At 40.0% G+C, this 13,873-nt stretch overlaps 1 protein-coding gene across 2 annotated transcripts in view; it reads right to left on the reverse strand.

Moving 5' to 3' along the window:
* The window catches only part of gabrb2b (gamma-aminobutyric acid type A receptor subunit beta2b), a 68,072-nt gene extending 55,939 nt beyond the window's left edge, over positions 1-12,133 (reverse strand). Inside the window, exons 1-3 of one of the 2 annotated variants that reach the window (XM_078266377.1) lie at positions 12,051-12,133; positions 11,812-11,903; positions 11,050-11,117 (exon numbers count right to left, since the gene is read on the reverse strand). In XM_078266377.1, coding sequence (XP_078122503.1) covers positions 11,050-11,117; positions 11,812-11,903; positions 12,051-12,133 — 243 coding nt within the window. The remainder of the gene's footprint in view (positions 1-11,049; positions 11,118-11,811; positions 11,904-12,050) is intronic. The other variant, XM_078266378.1, reaches the window with a different exon arrangement.
* Positions 12,134-13,873: the final 1,740 nt, after the last annotated feature.

Consider the following 13,873-nt stretch of genomic DNA (forward strand, 5'->3'; position numbering starts at 1 on the left):
CTATACACAAAGTACAACTAATACTAATGGGAATGTCATTTGTTTTGCAGGTATTTGATCGTAACCAAAGATTGTGACCAAATGATGGTGCTAGATCAATAAAGTTATTAAAATTCATTCTGTGGGTAATATGAACATCTGTATTATATTTTCTGGCAATCCATCCAAAATCCAATCCAAAGTTGCTGGATACATAATAATTTTTCCCAACTGGTGGCACTAGATAAAATATAAAGTATCATAAATATCTGCATGAAGTTAGACAGAAAAAGAGTTGGAGAAGCAAAGCAAACAATGAGAACAATCCAGGGACATAGAAATATAAGAGACAGTGTGGCAAGGCTGCACACTGCTGGATGGAGGAAAAGTACATTTAAAGAGTATTCAATGAATGAAAAGCCAATGTTTGGGCAACTGCTGAAACCTGTTGTACAGACTACTGATGAGATTTAAAGAGATCTCTGCAGTGAGAAAAGAAATAATGGCTGCCTAACGCTTCAGTCACCATTTCCCCAGACATCTTTGTACACACAGCTTCTGAGATTTTGACTGCATAAAAACCAGAGGTAATCTTGTCACGGCGACAGCTGCTCCGTCTACCTCTCCTCCCTCCTCAGCCTCTATTTCCTCCCCACTATTACCTGTTTTCTCAATTCTTCTAACCTCTTTCAGATGCGCCATTTCTCAGCTGCCCGCCAGCTGTTGCTCTTGAGTTTCCCTGGTCCTGCTAGACACCTAACTCAGTCACCTGCTCACCCAGTCACACCTCATCTGTACATAGTTCCAGTGCATTTTGAGGGTAGCTCACAGTTAGACTGTTCCAGACTGCATGTGTTGTCTTGTTGCCTTACTGTTCTGTTTTCCCTGTCTCTACCTATATGTGCACCTGCCTGCCTTTTGATTGACTGCCTATTTGTTTGCTATATCTGATTGACTTTTTTTCCAACTGTTAGGCTGTCTATTGAGCAAGTAAATACTTAATTACCTCCTTGATCACTATTTTGGTAAATCTGGGCTGATCATTATTACTTCAGGGAAATGTTCCAATGTTTGTTGTCATTTATCTTAAGGGATAAGGCTAGGGTTTTTTCTATTTATTTCTATTTGACATATTCCAGAAAAAGACCAAACTCAACAATTTTTTAATATTTTCTGATCTCTCAATACTTTTTTCTGTGAAACCCAGCCCCAAGCTCATTCATTCCTACACTGAAGAAGTACATTTTTCAAAAGGGGTGCAGACGTATTATTTATAATTTCAGCTGGGCACTGTAGTGTTTAGCAAATGCTACTCAAATAGTGCATGGAAACTATTTTCAGCTGTAGTTACAAATGTGTTGCCCTAGTGAGTATTTGTGGCAGCAGGACAGTGTATAGGATATACTTTAAACTGCAGTACTCATGTTCATTGTAATGAAGAAACGTGTCCCCTGGAGTGGCTCATTTATATGTTGAAATAGTTTTTGAACAACAATGGAGGTATTGCGCACAGAGGAATAAGATATACTAATTGAAAAAGCCTCCTATGTTGTGGCTCCGAAGTATTATTATATTATTATAGAAAATATTACCAATAGGCAAGTTACAGTCAGTTCAACTGCCTAAAGTTGTTTTGACAACTAGAATGGCACAGACTTGTGCAGACTCAACAAGGCCAATGGTGCATACACATGCTCTTTGATGGTGCCATTTCCTGAGTTGGGAAGTCGTTCTTCCGACTTTGGTATTCCATGAGCCTTAAGTCTTAATGTGGAAACAACATGGACGCTACAAAGAAGACCTGTTGTATTTTATTGCTCAGACCATTTATGAAACACATTGATAGATGTTTCAATTATTTGCATGACAACAAAGAGCAAAGTAAACAGATCAGGTGAGCCATGGACAATGATCGTTATTTTTTCCAATTATTGAGAACACATGAATGCAGCACAAATGCCCTATTGTACAATGTTAACGAAACACATAACCTCTTTGGTGGAGGTAAGAACACTTGACTGACTCACAGGCTGAAACATTCCTACATTTCATTCTTCTATCTATTCTTGTTAGGGCTGTCAATCGATTAAAAAATGTAATCTAATTAATTACATACTCTGTGATTAATTAATCGAAATTAATCGCATACATAATTAACGGTGCCTGAACCGATACTTTTTAAGAAAGGAAAAAAAAGGGTACTAAACAACAGTTGGTGACATTAAAGAACGGCTTGTTTATTGCTAAGGCCATATGGTCAAAATTAAATGATTCAATAGTAATGTATAACAATAAAAAGAACGACAAAAACAACCACCAGATGGGAAAAGGACATTTACAATAATTTCAAATGCACCACGAAGCTGTAGTTTACCAGTTTCAATGAACGCACCCTCTGTGTTGTTTTTCCGACGGCAGCTACAGATTGTTACATACCAGTGTTGAATCCTCTACAGTAAAACACAGTCAAACTTTACACCGTTTAGCGTTAGCTGTCAGCATTTTAACCGTTTTTAATCCAGCTACTAGCTAGCGGTAGGCTAACATTAGCTGCTGTCGAGTATAGTGTTAACTAGCGTCACGTGCAGCGGTGTTTGTGTTGCCTGTATCGTCTCAGAGAGAAGCGCAGACATATCAGTGGCACCAGATTTTGGTAGCCAGGGTTGGCAGGAAGAAGATTTTTACAAGTAAATGTTCCAATCAATGATCCAGGCAGCACATTCTCGTCTCCCTCCTTCATTTTACAGTCCAATGGTGGCTAGGACGGCTTCGGGTCAAACGTCAATATGGAATGGATTAATCTGCGTTATTTTGACAGCCCTAATTCTTGTACATTCACGTTTTTTAATGTTGAACTCACATCCAAGTCACCGGGAAATTGAAAATGTGCTATGAAGTACACACAACAAAATGCCAAGGCTTATGGCTGTGCCCATGCTAAGAGCAATGAATGTTGTTTCCTGAATTTATCAGCATTCCAGTGGCAGAGACGGGTGTTCACACTGATCTATTGTGTAATGTACAGTTCCTAACATTAGAGGGGGCTATATAATGCCACTTTGTTGTTGCTTTTACATTTATCCTAGTTTTTTTTGCTTGTTTATCATCCTCCTTATGAGGTGGAAGGAAAAAAAGTCTTCTTTCCTTCTTCATTTTATCATACTGATCACCATCATCACAGCAACACAGCAACCACCATCAGTTAATTGGTTCTGCTAATGCGTAAACACCTACCAATATGTCACTCGTGACAAAACCATCCTTTTTTCAGTATACAAACAACCCACTTGATGTCTGTCCTTTTACTGCATTCAAGTGGCACAGAGTGTAATCTAAATGGATTATTACAACTCTATAGGGAGGCACATGTATCTAAACCTACCAGTATGGATAATGCAAGTTGGGGCATGGGTTGTTTCAGCACTCCACTCACACAATTCATCCACTCCTCCTTCGTTTCCTTCAACATCCCTAGGGACTTTCCTCTGCACACACTTGCTGTATTTTCTGTATTCGTTTGTACAGTAATATATATATATATATACAGCTTCTGTGCATGTTTTTCTCTTTTTTTGCTGAATCTGTTGATAAATGTAGCATCAAAGCCTAATAAATAAAGGACTAAAATAGACAGTCCATAAAATAAATGTTACCAACAAATACTAATGGTATGATTAAAAAATAAACTACCGTCACCTAGATAATTAGTATCAGACCTAATATTTGTTCTGCTGACGCCCACGGCAGCTGGAATTAGATATGAAGGCAGTGAATACTTTGAGGGAATGGAGAGCTACTACATAGAGCATTTGATTAATTTACAATTAAGACAAAAAGTCACGTTACTTCCATAACCTACCAAATACACTAACTCATGGTGGATATCACCATACAATGGCCCTCATTTATCAACCTAACGTAGAAACCAGCACAGATATGAGCGCAGAAATCATCTTACGACAGGCTTCATGTGTGATTCATGAAACGTTCGTATCACACCAATCAGAGCGTAAGAATGGTCGTACGTTGATAAATGCAGCGGCTGGAAACAATTGTAATTTAAATATGACGCCACAATATATTCTCGGTTTTGAGGCCTTGCCCCTACAATTTACGACATGGCGAGACGTAATCGCCAGAAGTAAGAAGCGGCACTTTTCGGAGGTGGCGATTGAAACCCTGATGTCTCAAGTTCATTTACACCAACGTGTGTACTATTTGGCAGCCTGAAAACTGGTATTAAAGGCTGTAGAAAGAATGTGGAATGGAAAGAGATCACTGATGCGGTCAACAGTGTTGCCGTAGTAAATCGGACGCCAGCTGAAGTTTACTTACATCCTTGACACATGTATGCTATAGTCCTAATAGTAATATACAGGCTTATATTGCAATATCTTAGGCCTATATGGTGTACCTATATTTAAATAAATAAATATAGGTCTTTTATTTTACTTGTGTTTTTTTCATGAGTCAGAGCCAGGCAACAGCTGTGAGGGAGAGGGCGTGTCCTCCGCCCCCCATGCTGGACAACCACCCCGACCCTATCTCCTGTCAGAGGGGCTGGAAAAACAAGCCGAAATATGTCGGTCAATGGCAGAAATAAATCGTTCACTATGGCCATTAACGACACTTTAAAAGAGAAATGAAAACCTGAAGAATAAATAAAAATGTTGTCATGTTTCCTCTGAGTATCATTGCCAAACATAACACTATACCTTTTAAAAGCGAGGAATAATATCCTGTCTCATTCATATAGCCCAGTTGGGGCTGTGCTGGACACTGCTCTCTGGGCATTGGGTCATCTGGCTCCATCACTACATTTATGGCACCCTGTTTTCCTGTGAGATGTTGTGCAGAACCCCACAGGCTAAAACACTGTTGCAGACTTTTTCTGCCGTGTATAGTAGATTATAGATATAGAGATTTTATCGCAGCCTATGCTCACGTTCAAATTGATAAATGCCTTGCTTTGCGTAGGAATCGGCATATGCCCATCCTACGCCTGTTTTAGGTCATACACACGTTTCATAAATGAGGGTCAGTGTGCTTCTATTCACATGACCTATACAGTATACACAGTGGCCAAGCAGGACTTGGTGGGTATAGGCAAATCACTAACTTGTTCGCAATGCTAACTTCACTATTTCTCATCGTAATCCAATAGTAGACTTATTAAACGTAGAAAAAATCAACATATTGTGTCCTTAAGTAGTCTGATTAAAGCTGTAGCCTACTATAAACATGTTTTATCTCAAGGTCCAAGGTATCTTTATTATCCCCACAGGACAATTTGGTTTACAGCCAGTAGTAATAAATAACAAACAAAACCAATAAATCAAAAGCACAACAATATCTTAGCAATAGGTCAAATGACTAAATATAACATTAAAGGTGTCGCTCATACATGTAATAATAAACCCACAGAGAATTATCTGCACTTTACCTCAGCTAAACAGATCATGGTTCTATGACCCACATTTAACGTTTTGGTTCAGTCTCACCACTACCAGCTAACCTTTTTCAAGCATCAGCATGCAGTTTTTTTCAGCAGAAACCTCTGATAAACCCAGTGGATACCATCTACCCAGCACCATACTGCAAACTGACACAGTAAGTCACTGGTGAACATAGAGGAGCATTTGGCAGCTAAAGAGACTGATATTTCCCTCAGGACTTGATGAATTTTAAAACAGGGCTAAAGGAAGAGTAATTATTGGATTTACATTAATTGGGTGGCCAGAAACAGGACTCCAAATGAATGCTAATGTTGCTTTGTGTCTGTCTGATGTGTAATTTGGCAACTGTTTGCTAACACATTTGCCATATCAACTTTGGTAGGTGATAATAAGTTGCATTTTCAGGTAGTTCTACTGCCCACGAGTGGCAACAAATAAAAATAAAATATCCGATAATGCTTAAAGTGTAAAAGTTATTTCAACATATGATACAATGTAATAGTGTTCATGCTTGCATCCAGTCAACGCCTCTGAGATTGTGAGATTGGTCTTGTGTAACTGTTTTACTGTGTACTGTTTTACATCCTAGTGACAGAGTCATTATAGGGATTATATCAAATTGCCCCTGCTAAAAGGACGTATATGGTTAACCAGTCATCTAATCTTAAAAATGGCAATTGTGTTCTTAATGCCTAAATTGTCTATTGTTTTCTTCAACTTTTCACATGCAGTTATTAAAATTCCAATGAGGTCTCTTCTTTAGTGAACTGCACCATAAGTCAACTGCTATCCTGTTTAAGCAGATTTTTAATGAAAATTTTAAGTCACACCGATGTATCATCTATCCTAAGCAGTAAAAACAGATAATCAACAGTATTATCATTAGAGCTTGGGTTTCTTCATGCATTATGTTCGCTCCAGCTCTCTCTATTACCACACCAAGTCAAATCCTTGCTAAACCCTAGTTGAGTTTGTCTCTGCTGTCTGTTACGTAAGTCAAACAGCTACTTTCCTGGAGGCTACGTTAACATACCAGTTTATGAAGTAGCATGACTGGAGAATAGCAATGGATTAGGATTTGTGAACGTGTGTATGTACATGAAAGACAGAGAGAGAGAGTGTACATTCACACTAGAGACATCCTAAGTGTACAAGTATGTCCATTTCTGCCTTATATGGTAGCAGGCATAAAATAGACTGTGAATAAGAAAAGAGACCCAGCAATAGTCACTCCAAAGGACTACAGTAACTACAACTTTTAATGTAGCAGTTTTGAGTACTGTGATTACCATTTACAGCCAACTGAAGAATGTGATTGGTATGATTAACTGTTGCACATTTCCAAAGCAAACTGTTTTAGTGTTCTCATTTGTGTTTGCAGCTTCTATGTGTGCAAAACAATACCCAAATCAACCATCTACAGCTCTGTGGATTACAATCATATCTTAAACTGTAGTTGCCTACTTAATGCTATATCACCCAGGATTACATCTGGGGACCAAGGTCAATCCCTTTTTGCTCATTAACTTGTTATGATCTTGAGTGTGGAGATAAATTTAATATTTTGACAGTTTGTTTTACAATAGGACAAAACGTTAATTTCTCCCCACAATTGGGATGTGTTTCACTGTGTGAATCGTCACATATTGCCACAACACACTCATTAGATACTATGCAACCATCAAGGAGCAGGAGTTTAGAGACAATTTGAGTACTGACAAAGACTGCAGTGATCAACCCTTATGCACAATTTTGGTGAAACCCAGCCAGACAAAAGAGACAATAATGTCACTGTATCCTTTCAAGAACACAACATTAAGTTGCATCCATCATCTTAAAAGATTAGTTATATCGTCCATCTATGGATTTTGTATCATTGACATTATAATGAGCTGATTAAGGTGATATTTCCCTCACCATTGCCATTACAAACTGGGCGTAACATGTTTAAATCTGTGCCATGAAAATCTATTTAAATCATATGACTAACTATTTTGGCTGATGTCTACTGCTCATAAATTCTGCCCACATCAGCAATAGAATATTGAAGACTGCTATGACATAGATCTAGGCACAACTACAGATGCAGACTTAATATCATTTTAAAGCTCTCAGGTCCGGACAAAACAATATGCAATAGCAGAGAAGTGCTTCCAGAACCTTCCTTTCCTTTTATCAAATAGCAAGCAATGATCTTTTTTTCTTGAAGCCAACAACATCCCATCAGAGAGGCTCTGAATTCCAGTCCTTCTCCAACACTCAATAAGCTCCTCTTGACCTTTATGTGCATTAATAATTGTATTTCTGCCTTTTGGAGGAGGAGAAGAACTTTAGTTCATCCTCAGACATGAGTATTTATTCCCCTGTGAAAGCTGTTGGCTTAGGATTGAAGTGCTCAGGAGCTCAACCAAGAGCAAATATTGAGAATTAAATGGCAATGGAAGAAAGAGCACAAAGGAGAATTGCTGGAAGGAAGGACAAATAAAGAAACCAACCAACTCCTCCATAGCGTACTGTACCTATTTTCCGTTCTTCCTTTGAGCAGTGCATAAATTAAGGCATGCTAAGCCACTTGCCTTGGGTTGAATGTCTAATATGACATTGGTATTCAGTGTGTGTCCCTCTCCGTACGTCTACCTCTGAGTCACGCAGAATGAACCCTCAGCAGCACTAGGTACATGACCTTCTCTCCAACACCAGCACCGCTTCTGGCTCTCAAATTGTTAATGTAAGAGCTATCTCTCCTATCTATCTTTGTCTCTCTCTTTGTCACATACATACAGAGGTGACAATTTTGACTCCTAGCTCTTACACAGTCATATCCTATCCCTTTTTTCCCTCGAAGGTTTGGCACTTTGGCCTTGACGCCCAGTAACAAGTGACCTTTCATGGATGTATAATGAACACCAGCCACAGCCTCCTCATTCCATGTCTGGCTCCGGGCCTAAGTGACATGTAATGTAGTTTTCTACATGGTATATGACTCAGTAAAGCCAGCTGTTGGTGAACAGTTTTACTCGTAAAAGATCTAAACAGTCATTGGTTGCTGACATGATCTAGAGGCTTGTCTGTAACTAAGAAAAGGTAGGATGGGGGTTTTGGGTCATTAGAACTGCTTACACGACAAAATACTGGAGAGGACTTCATGTCCTCTGGGCCACTCACACTTGAAGGCTTTACTTAGTTTGGTGACTCATCTAAAGTGAGCTAAAGGCCTGTGTTGTTTCTAAATGGGGCTCGGCTCTGTGACATCAGTAAGACATTGCTAAAACAGATGGTTTAAGACAAACCTCTTTGCAGTTCCTTATTTTAATGGCTCCTCTAGAGAAATCAAATATATATACTATGTTATCACACGGTCAAGTCCCTGCTTTTAATGAGAGAGCAGTTGTGGCTGATAGAAGAATATATTTTTAATAACAAAGCATGGGTCTCCCACTCTGCCATAATGGCTAATAGGACACTGTTGGATACATCCCTCAGTGACATATCTCCATTATCCTCAACCCTGTTTCTCATCTGCTCTCTAAAGAAAAGACACAGGGTGGCTCTATCCCCACACCAAAATAAGTGGCAGACAGAAAGCCAGATGGGGGAGAGGAAATGGAAGAAAGGAAAGTGCTTCTACACCAGCTGCTATCCTGGAAAGTGGTTACATTTATAGGAAGGGGAGCAGATCAAAGATGCCGAAACCATTACGCACACATGTGGCCTCTTATTTTCATGAAAGTCCAATGGGTTAGGTGGTAATGACTCCCCTTTCACAGTAGAGGGTGTTTAGTGGGCAAAAGCTGACAAAGGAATAGGATGATCAAAAAAGCTGTGCGGCAGTGACTTTGTGTGTTTGGATGGAAAGTGGGATTTCTTTTATTTGGCCATGTGTGTGGGTGTGTGTGGATATAAGCCCTGGCCCTGATGCACTTATGGTTAGGAGTAATGCAGCTGGGATATACTCTACTTTTTTCCAGAGAGTTGTAGCCCAGAGGAGATGATAGCAGAGGAAATAATAAACAAAGCACAACAAACGTTGGAGTGTCCTGTTGGCTCAGTCATAAGACATGTACTACTGTATATCATTATGTTTTGTTATTACGTGGTGCAACGCCCCGGCTACAAATCTTGCTTGTGACCTCTGTCTTTTAGATTTAACTATCTGCTCCATGGTATCTAAAAAGATCCAATACCCCAAATATCTACTATTATTGTTATCATATTATTTGTTGCCTATACACAATTGTGTGGTAATTTACCATAACAAAATCACTACCTTCCTTTCTGCTTAGAAAAGCTATACATACCTTGGATGAAATGTATCTTATGCATTAGGTGATTAGGATGTAGACACAAATTACATCTTACATAATACTTAAGTATTTAATTCCTGGAAATGTATCCAATGTCCACACTTACAATAGACATACTCTACTTGCAAGCACTCTTTCGCATGGACACACAAATGCACAAACACAATGTAAGGCAGATTTCAAGATCTTGTGTCGGTTACAGAGGGAAAACATGCCTTTAATTATGGATTCAAGGCCACTGTGGAGGGCTCTGTCGACCTGCATTGTGTAAGTGTGTGCTTGTGTGTGTGTGTGTGCTTGTGTGCGTGTGCGTGTGCGTGTGTGTGTGTGTGTGTTTGTGTGTGTGTGCATGCATGTGCCTAAGGTTGTGCAGGTCTTCTGGGTAAATACATACAAATAGACATCATCTGTTCTCTCATCTCATCTCTACACATCAACATAGTCTACAGGAGCAAAAGATAACAACATGAGCAACAGCCTTTGGGTGCTGCTGCCAAAAATATTCCAGTGTGTAACCATTCCCTGTGATCACAATATGACTCATATCACAGCTAGCAACACCAAAACAAATGTAACAGCAGGCAGCAACTATGCGAAAGGTAAGAGAAATTGTAAATAAACAGAGGTCAACCACAGAAAGAAACAAAGCTACAAAAAATTACAGTAGACCTATCAAAATTTCATGCATATAACTATAATTTTTTGCTCACCTTGTCAACTGTATCAGTGTCATGAGTGACCTCTCATGATGATAAAATGCAGCCTCCAGTTTCCTTGTAAACTGAGGTGCAGTTCTAACATTTCATCACTAGGAGGTGCACTTGTATGAAGCAAAACTCAATAATCTCCACTTCCCATATCCACAGCTCTCAAGTTCTTCCACTGTCACTATTTCTAGTTAAGCATTATACACCAGCCATAACAGACAATCTAAAACATTTGTCATGAAGCAACATATATGTCAGTGTGAAATAATTGAGACTTGGGCTAATACTATAACGTTCTCTATAAGACAGAGCATTTCCCGAAATCATTGATTTTGTGAAGTTGGTGATGCTTGTCTTTGTGCCTGTTCAGCAAATTAATCAGCAATTACCTTATGAGACCAAAAACAAAGCAACCATCTATGTCAGTCAATTTCAAAAAACCCAGAGAGGTTGAAAAGACACAGTTACACAGACCTGCATTAAGAGGGGGGTTCCCCAGGTAGTTTGGGAGGGTATCCCCCCTCATAGGTTTATGCTTAGCAGGGATCATTAGCCCAGAATGGTCACCCATTGTCAAAGTTTAGGTGATAATGGCCTACTTACCATATTGACTTCTGATACCATGTCTATGCTGGCTATGTCTATATTCATTCCCACTCCAACAGGAGGACCTAGAATAGATAAAAATAACGGTAAGCAATAGATACTGTACATCAGATTCAGCCTGTATGATTCACTGACATATTTTAAGAGAAACGTTTAATAATGTTGGTGATGAAAACACATATTAACACTTGTGAATTTAGCTGTTGTCAGCCGGATAATAGTTTACAGTGTTCATTCCGGATGGGATTAGACGCGCTGAGCTGCGGTAAAAGTGCTGGTAATTCCCCTAAAAGTTGTTGACATTAAATCACCTAGCCCTAAACATGTTTCCGTCGCAGTGAACACCTAAATTGGAACATGAATATATACAAGAATGGGCAACATTTGTTTAAAATTCCAACAGACGTGCACTGGGAGTTGACAGCCACCTTTTTTTTCTTTTACTGTAGAGGTCTTTCATTCAAATAAATGAGCTGGAGTATTTTATCGTCCACAGTCATTCTTCAACCACATCACTAATGTGTTATCCTATTATGTCGCTACTCTGGGGGGTTTTGACACATTTTGTTCGACTGTATCATATAACATGCCATAGACTGTGGAAGACGCCGATATTAAACGTCTCTTTTACTTTCCGAAATTGCAAAGACAATTTCGTTATCGTGGATTAGGCTACGTAGCCATTTCAACACTGTACTATTATACGGGCTGACAAGGAGCAAACTCGAACATAGTTGGTCATAATACGAGTTCATTTACCTCCGAAATCTGGCCTCAATCGTATATCATAACCTTTCAACAGTCTATCCACCGTTTCTTTAACCAAAGACATATTGCTAGGGTCACCGACACTATGGAAGAAAACGAGAGAAAGGTTGCACAGCAGATTTAAATACGAGACATTCTTGGACCATGAAGTGCCCAAGTATTTTCCATGCCGTCTGTAACAGTCACACTAAGAACAAATGAGTGAAGCATCCTTCGACTCTCTCACTTACCTTTGGGCGCACACCACAGTCACTACGAGAGGGAGCAACCAGACGCAAAAACACCCCATTCTTCTTATTTTGAACACTGCCATACTTATGTTATTTGTATTTTTCTTTTAGTGAAGACAGACGAGGTCCAACTTATTCTTGCCAGTGCAGTAATTCCAATGCCGGGCGCATGCGTATTCTCGACCACAACATCAAGAAGCAGCGCTGCTGGTGATGATGGTAGTGGAAGATGTAGTACCCAGCCACACAGGAAATTTAAAGGAGAACCAAAACTGCAAGTTACTCAGGGGCACATGGGGGTCTCCTGGTTTCTTTAAACCCAGGTGATCGTGACGGGAAGGTTAGTGGTTCGAATCCACGGGGGCGAGGTGGAAAATGTGGGTGGGGTTGTCTCTCTCCGTTCGCTCTTTAGACACCCGTCAGCCAACTCATCTAGCTGTCCCTGAGCAAGGCACTTAACCCCACTGCTCCAGCAGAGTTGCTCAGGAGCTCCCAGCTGAAGTCTGGACTGGGCAGCTCTTAGTGTAAATGTATGGAACTTCTTGAGCGTGATGCAGAGCAGTACTAGAGAGAGCATTCAACTTAACTTTAGTTTTATAAATCAACACGTTTTCAAGCTGACCACCAACCACTACATTAAGTGGAATGCTTATGTGAGACATGAGATAACTAAATATCGTGTTGTCTTTTAGCCTATTAGGCTATACGCCGTATTGTATCCACATTTATGTTGTGTTTATTGCAAAATACTGAGATTGCTCAGTGACATCACCTTCCGTGCATGAGTGTGAACTTGCAAGTGAGGCAGATGCCGAACAAGGGAGATGCAACTGTTCTTGTTGCTTGTAGTTTTTCTGGGTAGCTTACTGTAAGGCGGGTCCCTCGGGAAAGCTGAGTGAACATAACAGAGTCACCGTTTGCTCACTCCTTCCCAAAAAAGAGAGAGAGGGAGAAAAAAAAAAAACATCAGTTGATGACTCTGTCCATGGTGCTGAAATGTGTGAATTCAGTCACCCCCTCTCTCTGACTCTGTCCATTGTGCTGAATGTGCTCCCCTTTCTCACTATCGCTTTCTCTCCACACAAAAGGGGAGTTCCGTGCTATAAATGCATCCCTGCACCAACAGTTGTTCACGCATCGATCCTCAAGCATTCGGGCCTCTGACGAAAACGAGAAGCGTGGCTTAATACTCTGAGCGGTGCGGTGCTAATGCAGTGCCTTGGGGTTGAAAGATGCATGGAGCAGAGCACTATGCACTGAAGCCTACACTCAGCGCATCTTTCGCAGCCATGCACGCTTGTGGCTCCACGCGTTGGTAAGCAGGATGTGCGCCACTGTGTAAACCCGGACACGAATCGTCATAGATATGGTGGGATCAGACGCGGATGTTAGAGCAGTGAGCCTTGTGTAGGAGTCCTACAGCGGCTCTACTGCCTGAGAGAGGAGGGGAGCAGAAGTGGTCCTACCAGGGAGATGCTAAGTGTACCGAACTATAAAAGCAGTAAAAGTAAAAAATAACATCGTCCTTGATATGAATCCACTCATGTTGGGTTTTTATTGGGTATTTTTAAATTAAAAATATTGGAATCAATGTTATTATGAAAAATAAATTAAAATTTTGATTTGGCCTGATTGGGGGGTGTAAAATGCGAATTTAAAAGTCAAATAAAACGCAGTTTGAATTGGGTAGTAATCTTTTTTTGTTTATATCCAGTCCCCTTTGCACAAATTTGTGGTAATTGGCCGATATCTACAGGAGGTTGAATTAAAAGAGAGACAAAGATTAGCTTGGCAGCTGCATTGTTTGGCTTTTATTCACTTAA

Source organism: Sander vitreus, chromosome 13 (genome assembly GCF_031162955.1).
Source record: "Sander vitreus isolate 19-12246 chromosome 13, sanVit1, whole genome shotgun sequence".
Classification (NCBI taxonomy): domain Eukaryota; kingdom Metazoa; phylum Chordata; class Actinopteri; order Perciformes; family Percidae; genus Sander; species Sander vitreus.